The sequence below is a fragment of the Tupaia chinensis genome, unplaced genomic scaffold, assembly GCF_000334495.1.
Source record: "Tupaia chinensis unplaced genomic scaffold, TupChi_1.0 Scaffold144909_1, whole genome shotgun sequence".
Taxonomy (NCBI): Eukaryota; Metazoa; Chordata; class Mammalia; order Scandentia; family Tupaiidae; genus Tupaia; species Tupaia belangeri.
Window position 1 is genome coordinate 1,342,993 of NW_006204769.1, and position 27,698 is coordinate 1,370,690.

At 45.0% G+C, this 27,698-nt stretch overlaps 1 protein-coding gene across 2 annotated transcripts in view; it reads right to left on the bottom strand.

Annotated features, from left to right (window-relative positions):
• CD80 (CD80 molecule) overlaps positions 1-27,698 on the bottom strand; it is a 40,908-nt gene that overhangs the window by 3,701 nt on the left and 9,509 nt on the right. Inside the window, exons 3-6 of one of the 2 annotated variants that reach the window (XM_006167646.3) lie at positions 15,691-16,008; positions 7,362-7,643; positions 2,833-2,934; positions 443-540 (exon numbers count right to left, since the gene is read on the bottom strand). In XM_006167646.3, coding sequence (XP_006167708.2) covers positions 464-540; positions 2,833-2,934; positions 7,362-7,643; positions 15,691-16,008 — 779 coding nt within the window. In that variant the 3' untranslated portion in view covers positions 443-463. The remainder of the gene's footprint in view (positions 1-442; positions 541-2,832; positions 2,935-7,361; positions 7,644-15,690; positions 16,009-27,698) is intronic. The other variant, XM_027767928.1, reaches the window with a different exon arrangement.

The window sequence follows — 27,698 nt, forward strand, 5'->3', positions numbered from 1 at the left end:
TTTTTAGAGATTTTTGCTATAGGGCATGTGCATTTGCCAGAAAGACAGCGAGAGACAGAGAAATAGAAAGTGAGAAATCACCCCCGGGACTCGAACCGCAGTCAACTACATGGGAGTTGAGCAACATAGCCATTACACCAACTGCTGGTGCCAAGATGAACTCAGTTGTTTTGTAGGTAAGGAAAGACACTAAACTGGTTGAACGGAACATTTACACTGGCAGAATGACACAGAAAAGGAAGTGGTTGCAATAAGCAAATTGTGTTCAGTAAGGAAGGAGAGGGATGCCAGGTACCCTTTGTCTTTAGAGCAATCTGAGTGAGGTTTTTGCAGAGGGTGGATAGGAGGTAAAAACAAATTTGGTTCCGAGAGGAAGAAAAGACTGCCTCATGGTCCAGCGCCCCCTGTGTCCCACATGGACAGAAGCGCTAAGAGCGGCTACCTGCAGATGTTCTGTTCAGCCTTACACGTCTGCAGATGCTGTATCCATCTCCACCGTTTCCACGTGCCTTCTTCTGTCCCTCCATCTTGTAACATAGTCTTAGAGACAAGCACAAACAACAAAAACGATGCGTGAGTTTCTCTGAAATCATATACATATATTTCAACCAGCTTTTGGACTGGCCTAGAAACTACAACAGTAGTTTTCAAGCCAGAGGTGATTTCCAACACACCTTTTCTCCCCCAGGGACATTTGGCAAAGCTTGGAGACAATTTTGTTGTCACAAATGGGCATGGGGGTGCTCCTGGTATAAAGTAAGTGGAGGATAGGAAACCTGGGAACCTGTAGACACCCTCCCGTGCTCAGAACTGTGCACTAGAACAAAGACTGATCTGGCCCCAATTATCAGTAGTGCTGAGGACAAGAAATCCCAGACTAGAAGACAAAGACTGGACAGTTTGCTCTGGGAAGATCCTTGAGGTCATCCGACCTATTAATCCTACTCGTGGGGTGAATGTCCATAGCCCAGAACCTCTAGTCACTCTACTGAGCTCTGGCATCTGTGTGTGTGTGTGTGTCTGTGTGTGTGCTGAAGGTTGAGAAAATTAGATTTCGGACTTACAGAGTTTTCTGCTCAGTGTACAAGACTTCTTTTTTTTTTTTTGGAGAGTTTTTTTTTGCTATAGGGCACGTGCGCTCACCAGACAGAGAGAGACATAGAGACAGAAAGCGAGAAATCACCCCCAGGGGGGATGGTCACGCTGCAATCCCTTCTCCTGCATTCTCCTCTTGGGATCTTGAGCACGCACACACACGCGCCCAGTGTGAGTTTTAAGCCACCAGGTCCGGGACGCGAACCGTGGTCAACTACGTGAGAGTTCAGCGACATAGCCATTACGCTCATTGCTGGTTCCCGAGTGTACAATACTTCTAAGGAAGATTGGTGTCCCTTCATGGTGACTATGGCCATAATGCTGACCTAACAGTACCTGTTCACTGAACTAGAGATTGAAGGTATCCTACAGGGACCAACAGATGGTGTAGCAGTACATTGCTGGACTCCCAGGTCTCCACGACTTAAAACTCATACCTGGCACGTGTGCATGTGAGGACACATGCTCTATAGCAAACATCTCTCAATAAGAAAAAAAAAAGGTAGTCTACATATAAGGCCAAAATATTAAATTCATAAGGTAAAATATCCTAGGTAGCTCTTCTTTCATCAACCACTCCTGATCTTTTCTCCAAAAATATATTCTGAAGAATTAATAATTGGTGGGGCCATAACGTGTGGCATGGTGGTTAAGGCACTGGACTCCCACATGGCTGACTATGGTTCAAGTCCATCGGGCCAATGGCTTGAAAATCACACCAGGTGTATGTGCGATTGTACCCAAAATCTGGAGAGAAACATGGAGAAGGGATTGTGGTGTGGCCATCCTCTCCCAGGGGGGTGGTGGTGGTGATTTCTCACTGTTTCTCTCTCTGTCTCTCTTGGGTGAGTATACACACCCTATGGCAAAAAGCTAGAAAAAGAAGAGGAAGGAGGAGAAGGAAAAAAGAAAAAGAATTGGTTGGGTGGTTGGCCAGCAGGTGGTGTGGTGGTTAAGGGGCTGGACACTCCCACATGGCCGACCATGGTTTGAGTCTCGGACCTGGTAGCTTGCTTTCCCACTTTCTCTCTCTGTCTTCTGTCTCTCTCTGGTCAAATTAAAATAAAGGAATGAATACATAAAATTAAATAAATAATTCTTTTAAAAAAAAGAAAGAAAAAGAATTGGTAAAATCACTGATAGCCATGTAATTTCTCAACTTTTTTTTTTTTTTTTTTTTGCTATAGGGTGCATGTGCTTGCTGGAGAGAAAGAGACAAAGACAGAGAGGGAAAGTGAGAAATCACCCCGGTGGGGATGGGATGGCCATACCCCAGTCCCTTCTCCTGAGACTTTGGTCATGCACGCAAGCGCACATGCCTGGCGTGATTTTCAAGCTACCAGACCTTGGACTCAAACCACAGAAGACCATTTAGGAGTCCAGCGCTTTAACCACCATGCCCAATGTTGGCCCCAGTAGTTTCTTGCCCTCCTCCAACAACATGGTTCTTAGTCCTCTGCTCCCAATCTTGTCATTCTGCCTGTCCTCCAACTCCAATCAGTATCATTTAGCATCAGAAATGTTTTCGAATTAGTTAGCAAGCCTCAGTGTCTCCAAGAAAATACCAAGTTACGAAAAATAGAACTTGCTGAGACAAGTGAAGGAGATGCTGAGCTTTTCCTCCATTTGCTGCAAACATGACACAAAAATAGGCTAAAACCTCAGAGCGAGGCCGAAACACACTGATGGAGTTTGGGCTTCCAGAAACTGAGATCATGACAATAGGCTGGTACTTACTGTATATACCACAGAATAGCAATGGCAATAGCACGACAGCCACGACAGCCACAGTCCCAACTGTGATCCACACCGAGTTCAAAATATAAGGCTCGTTTCTGGCTGTGGAGGGGAAACAATAATGTCAACTCCTATGTGTTCTACACCTGATACTCACTCTGTGCCTTTCCTACCGAGGCAACTGTGGAGTGTTTTCACTTCTTTGCCTGGTCAGCTCTCCAGAATGCAGCTACTAGCATTTTTCTTGCATAATTCTTCAATTGGACACACAGTTGTGGCAACTGGTATTTAGATGTTAAGATATCGAATGTGAAAAGGACAAGTTAAACTTTGACATTTACCAAGATAAGCTGGCATAAGAAAGATTCTAAAGAGATCTTTTATTTATGTATTTATTTTCCATAGGATGCATATGCTTGCCGGAGAGAGACAGAGGGAAAGTGCGAACTCAGACTGGATGTGTACACAGCAATGCTTACTCACATTGACCTGCAGCATTTCTACGAGTTGCACATCTGATGAGCATCTGTGTGTGCAGTCAGCCCTTGGCCGCCCACAAAGGCCTATTTGCTTTTGATCTTACTCTGAGTGATCCCTACAGTCCAGTTAATGACATTTGAGGTATTTATGCACTAAAGCTCTTGAACAACCAAGTTAAAACCTATACATTAGCAAACTCTATTTTTTTTTTTTTGGAGAGGTTTTCGCTGTAGGGCGCGTGCGCTCGCCAGACAGACAGAGAGACAGAGAGACAGAAAGCGAGAAATCACCCCCCAGAGGTGATGGTCACGCCGCAATCCCTTCTCCTCCATTCTCCTCTCGGGATCTTGGGCATGCACACACACGCGCCTGGCGTGAGTTCTAAGCCACCGGGTCTGGGACGCGAACCGCGGTCGACTACGTGGGAGTCCAGTGACATAGCCATTACGCTAACTGCTGGTTCCCTACATTAGTAAACTCTAAACATGGCCAAATCTGGCCTACAAGTTTTATTTATTTATTTATTTATTTATTCTTAGAGGTTTTGGCCTTAGGGCATATGCACTCTCTGGAGAGAGGTAGAGACAGAAACAGTGAGAGGGGAAAGGGAGAAGTCACCCCCAACGGGAGATGGCTCTACCACAATCCCTTCTCCTCCATTCCCCTCCTGGGATCTTGGGCGCCCGCACACATATGCGCCAGGCATGAGTTTCAAGCCACAGGGTCTAGGACTCAGAACCATGCTCAGCCATGTGAGAGTTCAGTGACATGACTGCTACACCATCCGCTGGCCCCAACTACCTGTTTTATTAAATAAAATTTTGTTGGAACACAGCCACCTCGTTCATTTACATCTTATCAAGGACTACTTTTGTGCTGCCACAACAGAATGGAATTGTTGCAGCAGATACTGACCTCCAAAGCCTAGAATATTTAATATGTGGCTCTTTTCAGAAAACAATTCGCCAATCCCTGTCCTGGAACATCATTTATATCTATATTTTATATATAATTAATGTCCAGATAAAATATGATTCAAGCTATAATTATTGATCTCTGTACCCCTCTTCACCTTTACTCAGAATCATCTAAAATTGGTTAATGCCAGAGGGCATGTGTGCTTACCAGAGAAAGTGGAAGATCCCAGGAGGCTAGCAGGTAGCATGGTGGTTAAAGGTGCTGGACTCACACATGGCCGACCATGGTTCAAGTCCTGGACCTGGCGGCTTGCTTTTTCACTTTCCCTTTCTCTCTCTCTCACTCTGTCCCTCTTTGGTCAAATAAATAAATAAATAAATAAATAAATAAATAAATAAAATCAAACAAAATAATTCTATGATAGCCCATTTCAGATTATGATACTTCTAGATATCTTTGCCTTAGCCTCCTGTATGTGTCTCTCTCCTAAACTAAAAGTCCTGTCAGCTTAAAAACATCTTTGGAGCGACCAGCAGTTGGTGTAATGGCTACGTCACTGGATTCCTATGTAGTCGACCGCAGTTTGAGTCCTGGACCCGGTGGCTTAAACTCACACCAGGCACATGTGCGTGCGTGCGTGCCCAAAATCCCGAGAGGAGAATGGAGGAGAAGGGATTGCAGTGTAGCTATCCCCCTGGGGGCTGACTTCTTGCTTTCTGTCTCTCTGATTCTCTGGCAAGCACATGCACCCTATCACAAAAACCTCTTCAAAAAAAAACAAACAAAAAAAAAGAAAGAATTTGAGCAACAGTTGGCCATGTGGGATCTGGCTTCCTGAACTACTAGCTATGGGGCCAGCCCTAAACAGATAAACCAGATTTTGACATGGTTTTACTGAACCTCCAGACTCATCTCTCTCAATCATCTTTTATATATTCTTAAAAAAAAATTATAAACCTGAGATTGGAATTGCGTAGTAAGATAGCTTATTGGGCTGGCCCTGTAGCACCACCGTTAAATGCTATGCCTAGAAAGCCGGTCTCGATTGCAGTTCAAGTCTCAGCTCTTCCCTGATGGTTTGAAAAACATGCCAGGCACGTATGCATGTGTGTTCCAAATCATGATGGGGCCGAGAAATGAGGAAAAAGAATTGTGGTGTGACAGTGTCCCATTGCGGGTACTTTCTCTTCCCACCCTCATCTTTCGCTCTCTCTGATGAGCACACATGCCCTCTGGCAATTAAAACATTTTGTGTTTTGTTTTGTTTTGTTTTGTTTGGAGAACATTTTGCTATAGAGCATGCACACTTGCCAGAGAGACAGAGAGACAGAAAGTGAGAAATCACCCCTTGGGGGAATGACCATGCCGCAATCCCTTCTCCTCCATTCTCTTGGGATCTTCGGCACACATGCACATGTGTCCAGTGTGAGTTTAAGCCACTGGGTCCGGGACTCGAACTGCAGTTGACTACATGGGAGTCCAGTGACAGAGTCATTATGCCAACCTCTGGTCCCAAAATTTTATTTATTTTTTATTTATTTATTTATTTTTTTTAGATTTTTGTCGTAGGGTGCATGTACTTGCCAGAGAGAGACAGAAAGAGGGAAAGTGAGAAATCACCCCCTGGGGGGGATGGCCATGCTACAATCCCTTCTTCTCCATTCTTTCTTGGGGAAAAAATTGGTTAAATTTATAAACCCAACTGTTTCATTTTATATTTTCAGATGCTTTTACATTATCAGGAAAGAGAATTCTGTGGATTTCCTTCCTATAAAGTATTTGCTCAAAAATAACTTCTTTTGTAAGGCGCCGTCCTTGAGGAGTCTGTCACTCACCTCTTTCCAGATTTCATTCTGAATAAACTAGCAGTTTTTTAAAAGCACATTCACCTAGGGACCGGCAGTTAGCATAATGGCTATGTCACTGGACTTCCACATAGTCGACCGCGGTTAGCGTCCTGGACCCGGTGGCTTAAAACTCACGCTGGGCACGTGTGTGTGCATGCCCAAGATCCCAAGAGGAGAATGGAGGAGAAGGGACTGCGGCGTGGCCATCCCCACTGGGGGGTGATTTCTCGCTTTTTATCTCTCTGTCTCTGTCTGTCTGGCGAGCGCACACGCCCTATAGCAAAAAACAAAAAACAAAAAAACAAAAAAAAACAAAAAAAAGCAACTCTCAAAAAAAAAAAAAGCACATTCACCTATAAAAAGATAATGTTTGCCACCATAGATTTACGGTATTGGGGAGCCCTAAGAGGAAGTGCCAAAGCTCCGAAGGCAACTCTAAAAGACAAATTTTAGTGCCTTCAATAAAAATAGTATTATTATAATAATTTCCTAAGATGACTGACCACTTGATGACTGGCAGTTATTATGATTCATAAACTTTAGAATGTTTATTAAAAAATAAAATTAGTAACATTATTTTCGTACCTTGTATAGTGACCTTAATAAGTCATAATGGGGGACCAGCAGTTAGCATAATGGCTATGTCACTGGACTCCCACGTAGTCGACTGCGGTTCTAGTCCTGGACCTGGAGGCTTAAACTCATGCCGGGTGCATGTGCGTGCATGCCCAAGATCCCAAGAGGAGAATGGATTGCGGCGTGGCCATCCCTCTGGGGGGTGATTTCCCGCTTTCTGTCTCTATGTCTCTCTCTGTCTTTCTGGTGAGTGCACATGCTCTATAGCAAAAAACAAACAAACAAACAAACAAAAAATCTCTCCAAAAAAAAAAAGTCATAATGACATACTCTATTTGTGTGTTTACAAATACTATAAAAAATACTATTGAGGCCAGTGGTGAAGGTGTTGAACTCACCACGTTTGAGTCCTAGGCCTAGCTGCTTGGAAATCAAGCTGGGCATGTGTGCTTGTGCATCATGCCCCAAATCCCAGGGGGACAATGGAGGAGATGGGATTGTGGCATGGCCATCGCCCCTGGGGAGTGATTTCTCACTGTCTTCTGTCTCTGTCCAGTGAGCACATGTGCCCTATGGCAAAAAAAACCCAAAACCAAAACCAAAACCAAAAACCTGTCAAAGTCAACATGCGTAACCCTAAAACTCTGGCCGAGTTACTTTCATTTTAGATTCTGCACAGTCACAACATCCCAGGACAGTGTTGCTCACATTTCTGCCAGTGGAAGGTCTGTGATATGGTCGAGTCTCCGTACTTGACGAGACACACGAAGCTGTGGTCACTTGTCGCACTGAAATCCAGGTAACTGCTGACTGCATAGAGCTCGGTTTCAGGGTCTTGGGAAACTGTAGTGTTGATGGCATTTAATTCTTTTCCATCTTCCAACCAAGAAAGACGAGGCTCTGGAAAACCTCCGGAGGTTGAGCAATTGATCCTTCTAATGTTAGAAGATGTAGTTCCAAACTCAGTCATGCTAGGGGTAGGGAAGTCAGCTAAAGAGAGAACAAAGGTATAATTACGTGCAGTTACATTTCTGTGTGTATGGCCTTACATTTTCCATAAATTATCTGCTTTAGTAAGAATAATAAAATATAACATTAGTATCCTTTGTAACTACCCGTAAGTCATTCATAGTCATATGCAATCCAAAGATTGATTTAAATGGGTCATGTCGATTCTTCACTACTGCCTTTCTTTTCTTTAAAAAAAATTTTTTTTGCCATAGGGCATGTGCACTAGTCAGAAACAGTGAGAAGGAAAGCGAGAAATCACTCTCAGGAGGGATGGCCACACTGCAATCTCTTCTCCTCCATTCTACTCCTAAGATTTTGGACACACACGCACACATGCCCAGCATGATTTTCAAGTCACCAGGTCCAGGACTCAAACTGCAGTCAACCATGTGGGAGTCCAGTCCCTTCACCACCGTTCCACCTCCTGGCCCCTCTTAATTACTTTTGTTAGAGATAAAAGAGCAGTTATTAAAGAGAAGAAATAGGTTTGTGTGGAGAAGTGTTGACACAGGACTGCAATTGTATAAGGTAAAGAGAAAAATAACAGCATTTATTGGGCCCTCATTTGTTAGGTCTGGATATTACCTCATTTTGTCTCACAACAACCCTCAGAAGTAAATTGTAGGGAACCAGCAGTTAGCGTAATGGCTATGTCGCTGGACTCCCACATAGTCGACCGCGGTTCGCGTCCCGGACCTGGTGATTTAAAACTCAAGCTGGGCGCGTGTGTGTACATGCCCAAGATCCTGAGAGGAGAATGGAGGAGAAGGGATTGTGGCGGGACCATCCCCCCCGGGGGGGCGATTTCTCACTTTCTGTCTCTCTCTCTCTCTCTGTCTGTCTGGCCTTAGGGGAAAAACCCCCCCAAAAAAAAAAAAAAAAGAAGTAAATTGTAGACCATAAAGGTCAAATACCAGTCATTTCATACCATTCAACCTAATATGAATTCATTTGGTAAATAATCAATCTGAAACTTAGAGAAATCATATCCAGGTTGCAAAACTGGGATAAGAATTCAAGCTTTTTTTTTTGCTATAGGGCGCTTGCACTTGCCAGAAAGACAGAGAAAGAGACAGAAAGTGAGAAATCACCCCCTTACCCCAGGGAGGATGGCCACACTGCAATCCCTTCTCCTCCATTCTCCTCTCAGAATCTTGGGCACACATGCACACGTGCCCGCATGAGTTTAAGCCACCGGGTCCAGGACTCAAACCACTGTCGACTACATGGGAGTCCAGCGACATAGCTATTACGCCAACTGCTGGTCCCTGTTATGTTTTGTTTTGACGCAGGTTCAGAGGGTGTTTACATTCACCAGGGAGAGACAGAGAGCTAGGAAGAGGGAGAAAGACCTTATACTGGAGCGTGGTCACGCTGCTCTTCTCTTCCATTTCTCTATACTGTCAGGATTTGGGGCTCACAGGCACTCACGCCAGGTGTATTTTTCAAACCATCAAGGACAGGATTCAAACCTGCATTGGCCACATGGAATCCAGTCCCCTTAGCCACTAGGTCACAGGGGTGGCCCTGAATTCAAGTTTTTCTGAAACCGGAGCCTGTCCTTTCCTTTCCTTCCCCTCTTATCCTTCTTTTCTGTCTGCTATTTCAGATATACAAATGGTTCTTTTATTTATTTATTTATTAAACTATAATGCACACCTGTTTTTTCTGTTTTTTTTTTTTTTTTAAGAGGTTTTTGCTATAGGGCACATGTGCTCGCCAGAAAGACAGAGAGAGACAGAGAGGCAGAAAATGAGAAATCACCCCCTAGGGAGGATGGCCACGCCACAATCCCTTCTCCTCCATTCTCCTCTCCGGATCTTGGGCATGCATGCACATGTGCCCGGCGTGAGTTTAAGCCACCAGGTCCGGGTTGTGAACCGTGGTCGATAACATGGGAGTCCAGCGACATAGCCATTATGCTAACTGTTGGTCCCCTATAAGGCCCACCTGTGAACCTACCATCTAACTCAAGAACCAAAACATCGACAGTAACTTGTGTAAATCCACTTGTGTGGTCTCCCCTGTCCTGTCTCTTTATTTTCCTACACCGGAGGTAACCACTGCCTTTACTTTGTGTTTAGCAGTTCCTTGCTTGCTTTTTGTGTGAGCGGGATAGAGTTCTCGCACACACACAGTAAAGGGAGAGAGGGAGAGAAGCAGCCTTCCCAGAGCCATGGTCACTTTCCTCCAGTCCTCCAGCTCACCAGGATCCTAGGCACACATGCACACATGTGGTGTGTTGCAGGGCAATGTGGCTGGGGATCAACCCAGTCAGCATGTAGCCTGCAGCTCTGTTGTCAGGTAGCACAGAAGCTGGGCCTCCCTTGCTTTTTAAAAAGTACTCTTTTACTCAGATTTCCCTGTGTCCAGTCTGTGCAGTCCTGAGCCTGCAGTCCGAACTGCAGCGCTTGACTCTTCCCTTGCTCTTCTGATACTGGCAGAGGTTCTTCTAGCATTCCTCCCAGACACGAGTCTCTCTCACTTGCATTTTTGACCACCAATAAGATACTGAAGTACATGTAAGGCAAAGTGCAGGGAAACGACTGCAGAGAACTTTGGAAAAGGCTGCCCTAATTGCTTCCTCACTTAGACTTACAGAACTGAACTTCTCAGCAGAAGTGTGGGAATCTAGTCCTCCTCCCCATCCCCACACTGCATTCCTGATATGAGCTTCCTTTTCAGAATTCTGAGTCCCACAGAGATGTCATTAACACGGCCACTGAGAGCAGGTTTGGGAACCAAATTTACTTTATGACCTAGATGAATGGCTTATCTGCTTTTACTCTTACTTTAAGGGTAATAAGACAAAGTGAGGATAATAATGTCTGATTTCCAGTGTGGTAAGAATGAAATGACATCATTAATCTAAATCACTCAACACAAAACTTGGCACACAGGAAGTTAGATGATAGATGGGTTTAAGAGGTTCCTAAATTCATCCTCCCTTAGATGAGTTCTTTCTCTCTCTCTCTCTCTCTCTCTTTAGAATTATTTTTTTTTTTTTCATTTATTTATTTTAATTTGACCAGAGAGAGACACACGGGAGAGGGAAAGTGAGAAAGCAAGCCACTTGATCCAGGACTCTAACCATGGTTGGCCATGTGGGAATGTTCAGTGCCTCAACCACCATGCCTCTTGCTGGCCCCGAGTTCCTTCTCTTAAATCAGGCTACGGGGTGAAAGGTTTCAGGATGAACTAGTGATACTGAGGAACATGCAGAAAAGGAGAAGCCATGACAAGTGGTTATCATGACCAGGACAGGGAAAGTCTTGGGTTTGGCTGGAGGTGAAGACCCTTTTTTTTAATGAACCCTGTCCTTAATGAAATCTCACAATTCCTAGGCCATTTTTAGTTGGCATTATTATTTCCTACTCATTAATTTTATCCTATAAGATCAAGTTATTACACTGGCGACCAACACTGTTGCTTTTTCAATAAATCATGTGTATAATAACCTGGGGTAAGAAATCCAAATAACTCAGACCCTAACTTATGATTCATGTTTGTTCCTGAACTCTGCTTTTCTGAGAAATAGTTAAACTATAAGAATGCTACAAATACCAGGGATTAAAAATGATCTGGTCAGGGCCAGCAGGTGGCATGGTGGTTAAGGTGCTAGACTCCCGCATGGTCAACCGCGGTTCAAGTCCTGGCCTTGGCAACGTGCTTTCCAACTTTGTCTCTCTGGTGAGCTTTCCAGCTTTCCCGCTCTCTCTCTGACCTATAGCAAAATTTAAGACTAATACTAATAGTGAATAAAATAAATAATTATTTTAAAAAATAATCTGGTCAGTGTCGGATGAGGTTTAGAACAGCCACAGTTCTGTCTCGTTTCCTTTCTATTTTTTTTTCTTTTTTTGCCAGAGGGCACATATACCGCCCCCCCCCCAGAGAAAGTTAGAGCAAGAGAGAGAGAAGGCAAAAAAGCACCCCCCTCCCATGAAAGATGGCCATGCTGCAATACCTTCTTCTCAATTTCTCCCTCCTCTATGGATTTTTGTCATGCATGCACATGCTCCTAGCTTGTCTTTCAAGCCAGAGAGTCCCGGACTTGACCTGCATGGTCAGCCATGTGGGATCCAGCTGCCTTCAGCATGACACTGCAGGCTGGCCTTCCTATCCCTTCTACAAGATGACCTGTTCAGAGCAACCACTCCTAAAGGCCTTGCAAGACTGCGAACCGTCAAAAATTAATCTTTTGTGTCTCATTTAAATCAATTAATCTCCTTTTTAAAAGACTCTTAGTGGGGAAAGGTAAGGTTATCTTATGAAGAATGGAAGAAATACATGTGTTTTAGAAAGGTGAAATTTTGGGCTGACTCAGTAGCCTAGTGGTGAAGGGAGTCAGATCCCACATGGCTGATCACAGTTTACATCCTGGACCTGGAAGCTTGAGAAACACGATGAGCATATGTGCATGTGTGCCCCAAATCCCAATAGGATAGAGACATGGAGAAGAGACCCTGCTCCACTGTGGGGTGTTTCTTCTTCTCCTTCTCCCTCTCTCAGGCAAGGGCACGAGTCCTCTGACAATAATAAAAAAAGGAGGGGGGGTGAGGGATCAGCAGTTAGTGTAATGGCTATGTCACTAAACTCCCATGTAGCCGACTACGGTTAGAGTCCCAGACTCGGTGGCTTAAAACTCACGCCGGGCGCGTGTGCATGCATGCCCAAGATCCCGAGAGGAGAACAGAGGAGAAGGGATTGTGGCATGGCCAGCCCCCTGGGGGGGGAATTCTCGCTTTCTGTCTCTCTGTCTCTCTCTGTCTGTCTGGTGAGCGCACGCGCCCTATAGCAAAAACCTCTTCAAGAAAAAAAAATATAACGGGGGGGGGGTGCTAAAAATTTGTTAACCTAGTTAATCTGTGATCTAGTAGACCTAGTCTCAAATATACTGGTAAATGGAGGTTTTCATATGCTGCTGTGCTGTTAATATATTATTATTTTGCAATCTTAGACAAATGTAGGTAACCAACATGTTCTAGTTTGCCTCAGATTTTCCTAGTTTTAGCACTAAAATCGTGTGTCCTGGGGAAATAGGACAATTGCTCTCTTTAGCCAAATGAGAGCTTATTTAATTCTTTGCTTCTCAAAGGAATCTTGTAGTGGGAAAAATGCTGAGACTAGCAGGAACAGCTTTAGTGATGAGAGTTTCAGGATTCAATGCATGTCAAAATTTTAAAGTGAGCCAGCAGAGAAAAAGTGGGAGTTGAAAACCAGACCAACCTTGGGAACAAACTTTAGAGACCAGCAGATGACGTAATGGTTATGTCACTGGACTCCCATGTAATTGACTGTGGTTTGAGTCCCAGATCCGACAACTTAAACTCATCCAGGTGCGTGTGTGTGTGCCCAAAATCCCGAGAGGAGAATAGAGAAGAAGGGATTATGGCGTTGGCATCTCCTCGAAGGGTGATTTCTTGTTTTCTGTCCCAGTGTCTCTCTCTGGTAAGCACACACTCCCTATAGCAAAAATCTCTCTTATAAAAAAGAGAAAGAGGGAATCAGCAGTTAGTGTAATGGCTATGTCACTGGACTCCCACGTAGTCGACCACGGTTCGCGTCCCAGACCCGGTGGCTTAAAACTCATGCTGGGCGTGTGTGTGTGTGTGTGTGTGTGTGTGTGTGTGTGCCCAAGATCCCAAGAGGAGAAAGGAGGAGAAGGGACTGCAGCGTGCCCATCCCCCCTGGGGGCTGATTTCTCGTTTTCTGTCTCTATGTCTCTCTCTGTCTGGCGAGCGCACACACCCTACAGCGAAAACCTCTCCAAAAAAAAAAAAAAAAAAAGAGAGAGAGACAGAAAGAGAGAGCAAACTTCACAGAGAAGGAGATTAAGACGGGGGAGGAGAGAGGAACCAGGTCAAGCCCAGTAACAAAACTTCACAGAGAAAAAGAAACTGTAAGTATCCTGGCCATCATGATTTGTGGCAGTTCCGTGGCCACTCACGCCCACTAGCACTATAGGGGACCTGTAGTAAGCCTTTGCATTTTTTGTTTTGTTTTAGAGGTTTTTGCTATATGGTGCATGCGCTCGCCAGAAAGACAGAGAAAGACAGAGAGTCAGAAAGCGAGAAATCACCCCCCAGGGGGGATGGTCATGCCGCAATCCCTTCTCCTCCATTATCCTCTCAGGATCTTAGGCATGCACACACACATGCCCGACATGAGTTTAAGCCACCGAGTCCGGGACTCGAACTGCAGTCGACTATATGGGAGTCCAGTGACATAGCCATTACACCATCTGCTGGTCCCGCCTTTGCTTTATTAGTATGCTAGAAAACACAACCCTGGGAGGAGGGCTTAGATGCATCCTATGTCCAAGCATGTTCAGCTAAAGGACATGTGCACAAATGAATACCCTTCCAGGGGTGGTCAAGACCACCCTACACTCTAAAACTCCACCCCCATCATGAATATCCATGTAAATTTCCCACAAAGGGAGATCCGCAAGGGCACTGGGCGTTGTCTCCTCCTACAGCTCAGCCTGTTCTGCCTGTGGAGGCATTCTCACCTTTCCACAATGAGTTTGCTTTGCTTTGCCTTCCTGTGACAAGGTCAAGAGCCTGAGAGACTCTCGCCCTGGTGACAGGAGAACTACTTCAGCCTATAATCATATGCTCTATTCATGAGAGGGGATGGACAAAGTGAGGAATAAGAGCTCCATGTTACTAAGCTTCGGGTGCGGTCTGGTTACTGCAGGCAAGGACTCCTAGCTAATGACCAGAGCAGGAAAGAACAGTGAGGAATTCACGAAGGGCCTGCTGAAGTTGTCTATTGTCAAGGTTAATCACTATGATTTATTAAGTGAAAGGTCTAGTGTTCAGTGGAGTCTCAAGAGTCAGGCAGAAATATATCTTTGAAATTCGTGCATGAGAAAATGGCTCAGAGCCACAATTTCTCAACAGAAGCTGGACTCCATGTACGATCAGCAGTGAATAAGGCGAGGCTCCCTCCTACCCAAGGTGAGAAATGCTTGCCCTTGACAGGAGCACGAACATGGCTTCGATTTGTGAACCAGTTATCTTCCTTGTGGTACACATAAATGAACTTCGAAAGCACTAACATCTAACTTTGTGAGACTGATGATTAGGTTAGAGCTTTGAACACGCATGAGTAAAGGATCATATCGAAGACATTAAAAGATTAGAACGGCCACAGTAATAGACATTCTAATACGACTTAAAAGTTATCTCCGCCTGCATTGTTCTTTGACCTCTGCAACCGACTTCCGGGAGCATAGGCTGCTGGATGGAGTGTGGCTAATGGCACAGAGATGTCCCCTGTGATTCAGAAAGCACTTCCGGTCATCGCAGTGCCCCAGGGTGACCATCAGGAACTCAGATTGTCAAAGCACAAGAAACCCCCAGTAAGAGATCCTTCTAGAATTATCTTGAGAAATTAGTTAGGGTTTATTGTAAAACTAGAGGCTCCACCCTAAGAAATGAAGTGAGATAAGTGAGGTCAAATACTCACTTAAATCCATAGGCATGTATGTGTCTTTAAGGCACAAGGAATCTTGCTTAGGCCCAGTCATGGTGACTGTGTTTTAGCAGGCTGAGACCACATGGGAAGCCCAGTTCATTCCTGGCCATCCTGAAAAGCCAGGCTACGTTGGGACCAGCAGTTAGCGAAATGGCTATGTCACTGGACTCCCACGTAGTCGACCGTGGTTCGAGTCCCGGACCCGGTGGCTTAAACTCACACCGGGCGCGTGTTCGTGCGTGCCAAAGATCCCAAAAGGAGAATGGAGGAGAAGGGATTGTGGCATGGCCATCCCCCCTGGGGGGTGATTTCTCGCTTTCTATCTCTCTCTCTCTCTCTGTCTGTCTGGTGAGCGCACACACCCTATAGCAAAAACCTCTCCAAAAAAAAAAAGCCAGGCTACATGGCACGGATTTGTAGTCCTAGCTACTTGGGAGGCTGAGGCCTGAGGCTCATGATAGCGACCCTGTCTAAAACACCACACACACACACACACACACACACACACAAATATGCCAATACATCAAAAAATCCCACCAACCTGTGACCTTTAACATCACTGAAGTCAGGTGTTTGAGTTTGTAGGCTCCTTTTTCAAGCTTCTGAACAACACAGGTATATTGGCCCCTGTCCGACAGGCGCAGAGCCAGGATCACAATGGAAAGGTTATTAGTGAGGTCAATGGTGGTCCGGTTCCTGTACTCTGGCCACACCTCTTTTTGCCCGGAGATGACGGTTAGCACGGTTGCATCACCCCGTTGCCAGTAGATGCGGACACTTGCCAGCTGCTCAGGAGAAACGTTGTAATCGCAGGACAGCAACGCCACTTCTTTCACCGCCTTGGTCACCTGCTTAAAACCTACGGAGAGGCCAACCAGAGGTTTTATGTTTATTAAATATAGATTCCTGCATGAGCAGGAACTCAGAGTTGACAGTATCTAGTGACGAAGCATGAGCAGATTCCAGCTTGTTTGATCCCTAACGCTCTTTTTAAAATTTTTTTTGGAGAGATTTTTGCTATAGGGCGCGTGCGCTCGCCAGACAGACAGAGACAGAGAGACAGAAAGCAGGAAATCACCCCCCAGGGGGATGGCCACGCTGCAATCCCTTCTCCTCCATTCTCCTCTCAAGATCTTGGGCACGCACGCACACGTGCCCGGCGTGAGTTTAAGCCACCGGGTCCGGGACACGAACCGCGGTCGACTATGTGGGAGTCCAGCGACATAGCCATTATGCTAACTGCTGGTCCCCCTAACTCTCTTTTGTACTGTGGTCAAGAAAAAACGCACCCGTGCCCGGCGTGATTTTAAGCCACCGGGTCCGGGACACGAACCGCGGTCGACTATGTGGGAGTCCAGCGACATAGCCATTATGCTAACTGCTGGTCCCCCTAACTCTCTTTTGTACTGTGGTCAAGAAAAAAAAACACGTAATATGAACTTTACCACTGTAACCATTTCAAATGCACAGTTCAGTGGTGTTCAGTATATTCACATTATTGTAAACAGATTTCTAAAACTTTCACCAACCTGAACCCCTTACCCATTAAACAGCAGCTCGCATCCTCCCTTCCCTTCAGCCCCTGGTAACCACCATTCTACTGTTTGTTTCTAGGAATTTGCCTACTATAGATAGCTCTGTAAGTGGAGAATATTGTATTTGCCATTTTTTGTGATTGACTTATTTATTAGTATAATACCTTTAAGGTTCATCCATGTCATAGCATGTGACAAGATTTTATAGCAAAAACTTCTCAAAAAAAAAGGAAGTGTAATATGACATGATAATAATAACAAATAATATTCCATTGTGTGTACACAGTGCATTTTGTTAATCCAGTCGATTGTTGATGGACAATTGGGTGACTTCTACCTCTTGACTATTTTGAATAATGCTGCTAAGGGGACCGGCAGGTAACGTGGTGATTAAGGGCATTGGACTCCTACATGGCTGACTGGGGTTTGAGTCCCAGACTTGGCGGCTTGTTTTCTCACTTTCTCTCTCTCTCTTCCTCTTTCTTTCTCTCTCTCCCTCCCTCTCTGGTCAAATTAAAATAAATACATGGATAAATAAAGTTAAATAAAGAAATTCTTTTAAAAAATAATTGTGCTGCTAGGAACAATGGGTATGCCAATACCTCTTTGGAACATTTTCTTTTTTTTTTTTTTAAATTGCCAGAGGGCATGGGCACTTTCCAGAGAGAAATAGAGAGAGAGAGAGAGAGAGAGAGAGAGAGAGAGAGAGAGAGACACACACATAGACAAGACCTCCCCAAAAGGTGTGTGCTCCTGCCACAATCCTTTCTCCTCCATTTCTCCATCCTGTCAGGACTTTGGGCACACATGCACACATACCCAGCATGTTTTTCAAGCCACCGGAGCCAGATTTGGACTGCAGGTAGCCATGTGGGATCAGCTCCCTTACCCAGAAGGCTGCAGGACCTACCTGAGACACTGTTTTCTATTGTTTTGGATATAAACCCAAAGTGGAATCGTTGGATCATATGGTCATTTAATTTTTACGTTTTTGAGAAACCTCCCTACTATTTTCCAAAGTGGTTGCAGCTCCAGTGTTTTTTTGAAAGATTTCGGAAGCACTGTTTAGAAAACCAAATATAATGACATGAAAACAAATTTAGTGTCTCAAGTAATTAAGACATATGACTAAAATCAGACTCATGGACCAATTATTATAATAGAATCCATTTCCTTTTTTTTTCTTGAGGTTTTTTCCAATGGCATGAAGGATTTAGTGTTGGGACTAGCAGATGGTGTAACGGTTACATCGTTGCACTCCCACGTAGTTGAACGCGGTTCAAGGCCTAGACTCTGTGGCTTAAAACTCATGTTGGATGCAGGTGTGTGCGTGTCTAAAATCTTGAGAAGAGAATGGAGGAGAAGGGATTGCGGCATGGCCATTCCCCCTGGGGGGCGATATCTTGCTTTCTGTCTCCCTGTCTCTCCAGTGAGTATACATGGCTTATAACAAAAATTTCTCTTAAAAAAAAAAAAAGAAAGACTTGAGGGTCAGTGTGAGTCTTCTCTCAGATTAGGCCACATTTAGTCTTATTTGCTTTACCTAACATAACGCTACCCACAGAAAAGTCAGCCCTGACCAGGACAGCAGGGAGAGGGACAGTAGGCAGTGAGGTCTATATACCTTATGTCAAATCGCTCTTCATAACTGCCTTTTTTTGCTTTCTCTAGGTTGTTCTATGGAGGGAAACAAGTGCTATTTCATCTAATCCCCCTAGCAATCCTACGAGATAAATGGTATTATCCCCATTTTGCAGACAAGACAACTGAGAGTTTGAGAGGCTCAAGAAGCCTAGGGCAGGGCAGATAGGCCTGCGATTCCATGTACCTACGATTTTGGAGTTACAAGGGAAGAAGAAGGGAGGGAATTGGGAGAAAGCAAGGAGAAAAAAAAGAGAGCCATGTTTTAAATAGGTAAGACAGTCAGTGTTCACTATTGTGCGTGACACATTTGCATATTGGCCTCTCTCAGATTGACTTGTGGCCCCAAAGTCAATACGTCTGGCACTTCTGTAGTCATTTACAGATGGACACAGAGTGACCAAAACTTCCAGTTGCCTGGCACTCCCATCCCCAGCTGAGGAGGAACAAAGTGGCACCGCCCGCTTGCTTCGGCTCTCGTACTATAGACGAGAATCCTGCTCAGCGTCTGTTTGGCGCCTACCTGTCACATTTTTGTCATTATCGGAGATTTTGCTATTATTAATGTTCCCCAAACATAGTGTTGAAGTGCCACCTGGAGCCCTAAGCCCAAGAAGACTGTGTCGTGCCTCATAGAGAAAACAAGTGTGTCAGATGAGCTTCCTCCAGGCCTGAGTTGCAGCTGGTCAGGTCAATGTTTATAGATCAACAATATACAGTAAACAAGTTTTCTTTCAGCAGAAATACATAAAAAACAGCATTGTGCCCCTAGCAGTTGGTAATAGTGCTGTTACTGGGAGCTCATAGGAACCTAAGCCTAGGAGAACTGGTTCAGTATTTGCCAATACAGTGGCTGCAGCAACTTTATAGAACATCATTTCCTCAAAAAACAAGAGTGGACTGGGGACCAGCAGTTAGCGTAATGGCTATGTTGCTGGACTCCCATGTAGTCAACCACGGTTCGAGTCCTGGACCCGGTGGCTTAAATTCACGCTGGGCATATGTGTGTGCTTGCTCAAGATCCCAAGAGGAGAATGGAGAAGGGATTGTAGCGGCGTGGTTATCCCCTCTGGGTGGTGATTTCTCGCTTTCTGTCTCTCTGTCTCTCTCTGTCTTTCTGGTGAGCACATGCACCCTACAGCAAAAACCTCTAAAAAAATAAGTAAATAAAATAAAAAAAGAGTGGACTGTATATACATGATCTATATACACTCTCTAGGGAACCAGCAGTTAGCATAATGGCTATGTCGCTGGACTCCCACGTAGTCGACCGCGGTTTGCGTCCTGGACCTGGTGGCTTAAAACTCACGCCAGGCGCATGTGCGTGCGTGCCCAAGATCCCGAGAGGAGAATGGAGGAGAAGGGATTGTGGCATGGCCACTCCCCAGGGGGGGCTTTCTCGTTTTCTGTCTCTCTGTCTCTCTCTGTCTGTCTGGCGAGCGCACACGCCCTACAGCAAAAAACCTCAAAAAAAAAAATACACTCTCGAAGGCCAAAATAACATGCCTTTTTGAAATAAGTGACATCTATTTCTGTTCAAATCCTTGTACTACAGCTGTGTAACAGACACCCCAGGAAGCCCCCTTAAGGGAAGGTCTCCTTCCTGGTTCTGTTCTCTGTTACTTCAATCATCTTTAGCTACCAAGAGAGAAGCAAGGGAGATTTTCACTGTGAAGACCTGGCCCTGGAAGCTCACTCCATTTCCATTTTATTTCTTCTACAGCCCCTCTGTCCTCAGTTGGACGCTGTGCAGTAAACACACACGTTTGCACATTTGCACACACTCATTTAGAATGCAGAGCTGCTTTTAACTATGGGAGAATCCAAGGACACAGTTTATGCAGATGAGGTGAGCTAGAGACACTTGGTCTCAGGTGACTTCACTGGCTTGGCACAGAAATAAAGTCACATTTGTCACCTTAACACACATCCTGATTCCACCTTTTTTTTTTGCTTGACTGAGTTATAATCTGAAGCTGTGAGGACTGGAAAAAAGCTTAAAGATAATCGTAAGTGCCTTCTGCTAACAACCCTGACTACAGGCTCTCGGTAGATTAGTGTGGAAAAAACATGGGCTTTTGGACATTCAATAAATTCCACAGTAGCTGTGTGACCTTAGGCAACTTACTTAACCTCCCTGAACCTCCATCTTCTCATTGCTTATTATGAGGATTAGTGAAATCATTCATTTAAGCACATAATTCAGTGCCTAGGCACTCATCAACTATAAATCCCATTTTTCTTTCTCAGAGGGAGGAGAAGTACACTAACTTCTAAGGCTATTAATTTCACCTTTGGACAGTTTGACCTAGGAAGCTTTTCTTTGCTTTGAAATGAAGTCTTGTTTTTTCTAGCTTCTCACAAAATACATCTCATACTTCTGGGGCCAGCAGGTGGCGTGGTGATTAAGGGCGCTGGACTCCCACAGGGCTGACCGTGGTTGGAGTCCCAGACCTGGTGGCTTGCTTTCTCACGTTCTCTCTCTCTTGCTCTTTCTCTCCCTCTCTGGTCAAATTAAAATGAATAAGTAAATAAATAAAGTGAAATAAAATAATTCTTAAGAAAAATCTCATACGTACTATACGACCTGGCCTGTAACTATCTGAGGACAGCTTTGTCCTCTCTACAAGTTCCTCCTCCTGTCCCTACAGTTTTGTGTACCCTCACTTTTGTCCCACACGGTTTGGTTTGTTTTCGTTTCTGTGAGAGAACAAAGATCACTAAATCTTACATCCCAGACGTCTATTTTCACTCAGAGTAGAGTTAGGTTATAATTTCCTTTACATCTTCTATTCGTGCAGTTGAATTCAATCCTTCAGCAGCCACTTACAGCTTTTATACCTATTGGCTATATTGGCAAGTAGATTGCCTTCTTTTCCTACCCATCCATTCCACGGAGCCCACTGATACCACATCTAGTGCAAGATCCTACCAGATGGGTGAATCTCTTCCAGTGACGATGAAATATCCAGGGGCCATCCCAGTGTCATGATAGTTAAGGTGGCTGGATCCCTACTTGGCTGACAACAGTTCAAGTCCTGGACCCAGAGGCTTGAAAAACATGTTGGGTGTATGTGTGTGCTTGCACAAAAACCTGAGAGAAGAATGCAGCATGACCGTTCTCCCTGGAGGGTGCTTTCTCACTTTTCTTCTCTCTCCCTCTATTTCTGGTGATAATGACACATCTAGAACATTCAGAGATAAGGAAGGAATCTGCTCTTTTATGGATATATGCAGACAATGATGGGACGCCACATGGCTGACCCAGGAATCAGGGACAGAGACAGGAACACCCTGGGAGGGAGAAGGGTCACTTGTCCTTCAAGCAGGCAGACTCTAAGAGACCTGGATGTAAGTGCTAGCATGAGTTAAACAGCGCACTTAGTCTAAGATGATATGGAAGTCACTGCTAGGGAGTGTGAGATCCGAAGGGATTTCTATGATCATTCATTCCATGGCCTTATTTTACAGACGAGGAAACACTCGAGGCAGGAAACTGCCCTGGTTTTGCACATTTGTTTCTTTCCGGCCTAGGCTCTTAGGGCCACTCTCTTTGTTTACTGGTTTCCTCAGGTTTAGGCCCTAGTCCCTGGAGAAGTAAGCCAACATTGTTCCTACCCCATCCTTGCCCACTGCTGAGCTCTTTTGCTTTGAAAAACAAAGTCCTTTCATTTCCAGGCTGAACCAACCCTACAGCTTGTTCTCTCCACCAGACAAGGCCATGGCGAGCTCTGGACTGTTTCTACCCTCTTCAACTACTCTAAATGGATCCTGTAGTCTGTCTTTAAACTTTTTTGGCTATCTGCAATTCATTCATACAGTTGCCCTACAGCCAAATTTGCTGAGGATCCCCATTTTAAATGGTTTGCTCCAGCAGGTGGTACGGTTAAGGCACTAGAGCTCACGTGGCTGACTACAGTTAACAGTCCTGGTCTGGATGGCTTGAAAAACATGCTGGTCTCCCATGCACGCATGCCCCAAATTCCCCGAGGTGGGATGGCGAAGTGATTGTGGAGTGGCCACCTTTCCAGCAGGTCATTTCTCACTTTCCTTCTCTCTCTCTTTCTTTCAGTGCTGCCATTCTGGGTCTTTCTTGCCCATAACCCCCAGAGCCACAAAGATCCCCTTGGAAAGGCCCATGTTTTTTGTTTCTTTTTGTTTGTTTGTTTTTGAGAGATTTTCGCTATAGGGCGCACGCGCTCGCCAGACAGACAGAGAGAGACAGAGAGACAGAAAGCGAGAAATCACCCCCCAGAGGGGATGGCCACGCCGCAATCCCTTCTCTTCCATTCTCCTCTCGGGATCTTGGGCACGCACGCACACGCGCCCGGCGTGAGTTTTAAGCCACTGGGTCTGGGATGCGAACCGCGGTCGACTACGTGGGAGTCCAGTGACATAGGCATTACGCTAACTGCTGGTTCCCGGGAAGGCCCATGTTTAAGAGTTTCATTTCTAGGACCTCTCTCTTCTTGGAAATCAGGATTGTGGGGGTGCTAGTGCTAGCAGCTCGCCTTCTTACCTGCAGTCTTTAGGCTTCTGGCAGACCAGACACGGCCCCAGCATCGTGTTTAGAAGGGAGGTTTTGTGATGGTAGCATTTGCTTAGCTGAGTGAGGTCACTCAGGACGATCCCAGGCACCCCTTTTAGTGATCATGCTGAATGTTGCCAGTCCCCACTTTAAGGGGTATAACTGAAAAGGGGGAGGAAATTAAAGATACACTAGAGGGAGCATATTTCCAAAAGAAGCCATAATAACTGAAGATGAAGCTACAGCTTGACACACTTAGGGGTAAAAAGCAACAAAACGTGGAAGGAGCATGGACTATGCAGTCCCGCTGACTTGGCCTCTAGTCCAGCCAGACACTTGCTGTTGACTCGGCTCCCTCACCTCAATGTCTGGGGCCTGTCCTTCAGGATCGCTGTAAAGTTCACTTCAGTTAGGTGACACATGGAAAAGCCCCAGGGACATAGCGAGCCTTCTGTGTATGTTTCCTTTTTCTCTCTCCTTCTTGCCATCTCCAGCTCCTACTCTCTGGCTTCTTTCATCTCACTCAGGTCTACGCCGTATGTACAGGACTCTGGTCTTACTATTGGTCAGCCAGACTGATGCCATGACAGAAAGTAACTCCCTCATCGGGGGCTCCAATAATAGCATCCTTCCCCTCCAAATTGCTTGTTCCCACTCTAAAAATATCCACGGTTTCTAACTGACTTTGACATGAGGTGATATTATCAAAAAGAAATCGTAACTGAAAGCGGCGGTATCTAAGCTCAATGTCAGGTCCTAAGGAGTTTTTGTCCGGCCATCTGAGTAGACGTGTGGGTGTCTCTCCAAAGGTCATGAGCATACCATCAATGGGCTGCTGGATGTTCCTGAGATCCTCTTCTCACCAGACGTTGGTTGTGAGAAAGAACCGGACTCAAAAAGAGGAACCAAAAAATTCCGGGTAATTTGGAAATTCCCACAGGCACTCAGCTTCCACACTGAGGGACTCTACTACATACAGAGAAACGAGAACATAGCTGACAGAGCTCTGAAGGGTTTGTCTGCCTCAACGACTCTGGGGGGAGAGTCAGGCCCCTGACATCTCAGCATCGTTGAATTTCTGAGTTCGTTCCACCATTTCACAAGTGGGCGTAGCTACACCTACCTAACCAAGCAGCTGTGAGGGCTTAAGTGAGATTTTGCACAGAGGAATCTTTCCTAGTACCTGGGGTGACAGAGGGGCCAGCATCTTCCCCAGAGACTCACACGGACCAGGTATCCCTTCATTCAGGCCTGCTTTCATGTGTCCATGTCAGTGAAGCCTCTCCGATTCTCCCTTATTTCTCCTCAAGCTGGTCTTCCACTGATAGATATTCATAAGTATAATACATATGTATACACACACACGCACACATACACACATATGTGTATATGTGTGTATGTTATATTACATATATATAGGGCCCACAGATGGCATGGAGATTAAGGTGACTGGATCCCACATGGCTAACTGAGCAGTTCAAGTCCTGTACTCAGTGTCTTGAAAATCACCCTGGGTGCATGTGTGTGTATGCCCAAAATCCCAAGAGGAGAATGGAGGAGAAGAGATTGCAGAGTGGCTAGCCCCAGGGATGTAATTTCTCACTTTCCCTCTATCTGGTGAGCACAGACACTCTATAGCAAACTAAAACCAACAACAGGAAATACATATATATAATATATATTTATATGTGTGTGCCTGGTGTGTATACACACACACACACACATACATAAAATAACTTACGTGGCTTTGTCTGTTTTGTTCATTGCCCTATCTGCAATGTCTCTAGGAAAGGTTCTGGTCCATAGTAGGTGCTGAATAAATACTGTAAAAATACCTGGCTAGGCATTAGGAGATGAAGTCTGACTCTATCAACTATACGTTATAGTCTTAATCTTAAATAAGTTGGTTAACTTCTTTGGGCCTCAGTCACTATTTCTGTAAAATGGCAATAATATTATTGCTGTGGATGGAAGGGCACGCACGCACACGCGCCCGGCGTGAGTTTTAAGCCACCGGGTCCGGGACACGAACCGCGGTCGACTACGTGGGAGTCCAGCGACATAGCCATTACGCTAACTGCTGGTTCCCTATACGTTATAGTCTTAATCTTAAATAAGTTGGTTAACTTCTTTGGGCCTCAGTCACTATTTCTGTAAAATGGCAATAATATTATTGCTGTGGATGGAACGTGCTCCCCCAGAGATGTGTTGACAGTTTAATTCCCAGTGCAATCGTGTTGAGAGGTAGGGCTAAGAGGTGATTAGGTCACGAGGGCTCTGCCCTGTGAGTGGATTAATGCTGTTCTTGAGGGAATGGGCTTACTGCTTTTGGGAGGTGTCTTTATAAGGGATAACTTTGGCTTCTTTCCTTCTCTCTTATGCACGTGCTCTCTTGCCCTTCCTCCTTTCACTGTAGGAATGAGTCAAGAGGTCCTTGCCTGATGTGGGCCCCTCAACCTTGGACTTTCTAGCCTCCAGAAAGTAAGAAAGAAAGCTCTGTGGGACCAGCAGTTGGCATAATGGCTATGTTGCTGGACTCCCATGTCAACCGTGGTTTGAGTCCTGGACCTGGTGGCTTAAACTCACGCCGGGCGCATGTGTGTGCATACCTAGGATCCTGAGAGGAGAATAGAGAAGAGATTGTGGCATTGCCATCCCTGCTCCGGGATGATTTCTCATTTTCTGTCTCTCTGTCTCTCTCTGTCTTTCTGGTGAATGCACGCACACTATAGCAAAAAAATAAAATAAATAAATAAATAAATAAATAAATAAATAAAAAGGAAGAAGGCTCTGTTCTTGATAAATTATCAGGAATTATTAAAGCAACGTAAAATGGACTAAGATGACTATTGTCCCTACTTCATGTAATTGTCACAGCAGTTCTATGATGTCATGTGTAAGTGCTTTGCTCACTATAAAATGCTGCACAGATTTTTCATGGCGCTGTTCTTGTTCACAGCAGCCTAATTTGCCGAACCACACTAAGGCTGGGACCAGCATCCTCATGGTAACTGATAACCCTCAGACTGAGCAGAATGTCCATAGCTGGAGTGAGGAGCCCATGATGTCACCTACTCAATGGCAGTCAGAAAGGGACTGTGGACATGTGTACCCTACTCCTGATGACTCACCAGGGACACTAAACAGTTTCAGCCCCAGTCCTTGTTTTTTAGACCACTTTGCTACCTTTCTGCCCTGTCCACTAATTTCCAACCACTAACTTTCCAGGACTGGAGGCTATTTGCATACACATGTGGAACCACTGATGTAAGACAAATAAGTCACCTTTTAAGAATTCATTCTACGATGGATTATTATGATCATACACATGAACAAAGTATAGGTTGAGTATCCCTTATCTGCAATACTTGGGACCAGAAATATTTTAGATTTCAGATATTTTCAGATTTTGAAATATTTGCATGTACTTAATGACATATCTTGGGGATGAGGCCCAAGACTAAACATGAAATTTATTTACATTTCGCATATACCTCATACATATAGCTAAAGTAGTATTTTTTTTTTGAGAGACATTTTTGGTATAAGGTGTATGTGCTCATTGGAGAGATAAGAGAACAAAAAGAGAAAAATAACCCCCCAGGAGTGATGGCTATGGTGCAATCCCTTCTCTATTCTCATCTCAGGATCTTGGGCATGCACACATACATGTCCGGTGTGAGTTTCAAGCCACTGGGTCCGGGACTTGAACTGTGGTCGGCCACGTGGGGGTTCAGCAACATAACCATTACACCATCTGCTGGTCCCACCTAAGTAATATTAAACAACATTTTTGTATTGCAGCATTTTGACTGTGACTCATCACATGAGGTCAGGCATGAAATTTTTCCAGAATCATGTTGTGTTCAAAAAGCTCGGTGAACTTAAAAAAAAAAATTTTTTTTTAGAGAGGTTTTTGCCATAGGGTGCATGTGCTTGACAGAGAGCAACAGAGAGAGACAGTGAGAGGGAAAGTAAGAAAACACCCCTTGGGGGAATGTCCACACCGCAATCCCTTCTCCTCTATTCTCCTCCTGGGATTTTGGGCACGCATGCACATATGCCCAGCCTGAGTTTCTAATCGTCGTCAGCCATATGGGAGTCCAATACCTTAACTACCACACCACTGCTGCCCCCTTGAGTTTGTTTTTTATTTCTTTATCTGTTATTTTCATTATTATTATTATTCTTCAGATATTTTTGCTATAGGGTGCATGGGTTCGCCAGAGAGACAGAAAGTGAGAAATCCCCCCCAAGGGGGATGGCCACACCACAGTCTCTTCTCCACTATCCTCATGGGATCTTTGGCATGCACACACATGCACCTGGTAAAAGTTTCAAACCACTGGGTCTAAGATTCAAACTGCTGTCTGCCATGTAGGAGTCCAGTGCCTCAACCACTACACTACCTGCTGGCCCCAAGCTTGGTTTTTAAATAAACATTTTCTCTATGAAAGAAAGTCACATCAAATTGAGAAAGAACAGAAAAGACACAAAAAGCATAAAAATCACTAGCTGGAGATTTCGCTGTTGATGGTTTGCGTACACCTTCCCAGTGGAAGTTTCCTGTCTGGACACTTCTGAGCTTTGGATGAAGTGAACTGGCACCAACGGGGTCATGGCTGGCCCAGGGCAAGTAGACACACAGGGAGTAAGGTGGGTCTGCTGCCCCGCTGGCAGATTTGAGTCTATCATCTGAATATCACTTTGCATCTGACTGTTTTTCCTTTTAAAATTTTATTTTATTGGGACCAGCAGTTGGCGTCATGGCTATGTCGCTGGACTCCCATGTGGTCGACCACGATTCCAATCCCAGACCCGGTGGCTTAAACTCACGCTGGGCGC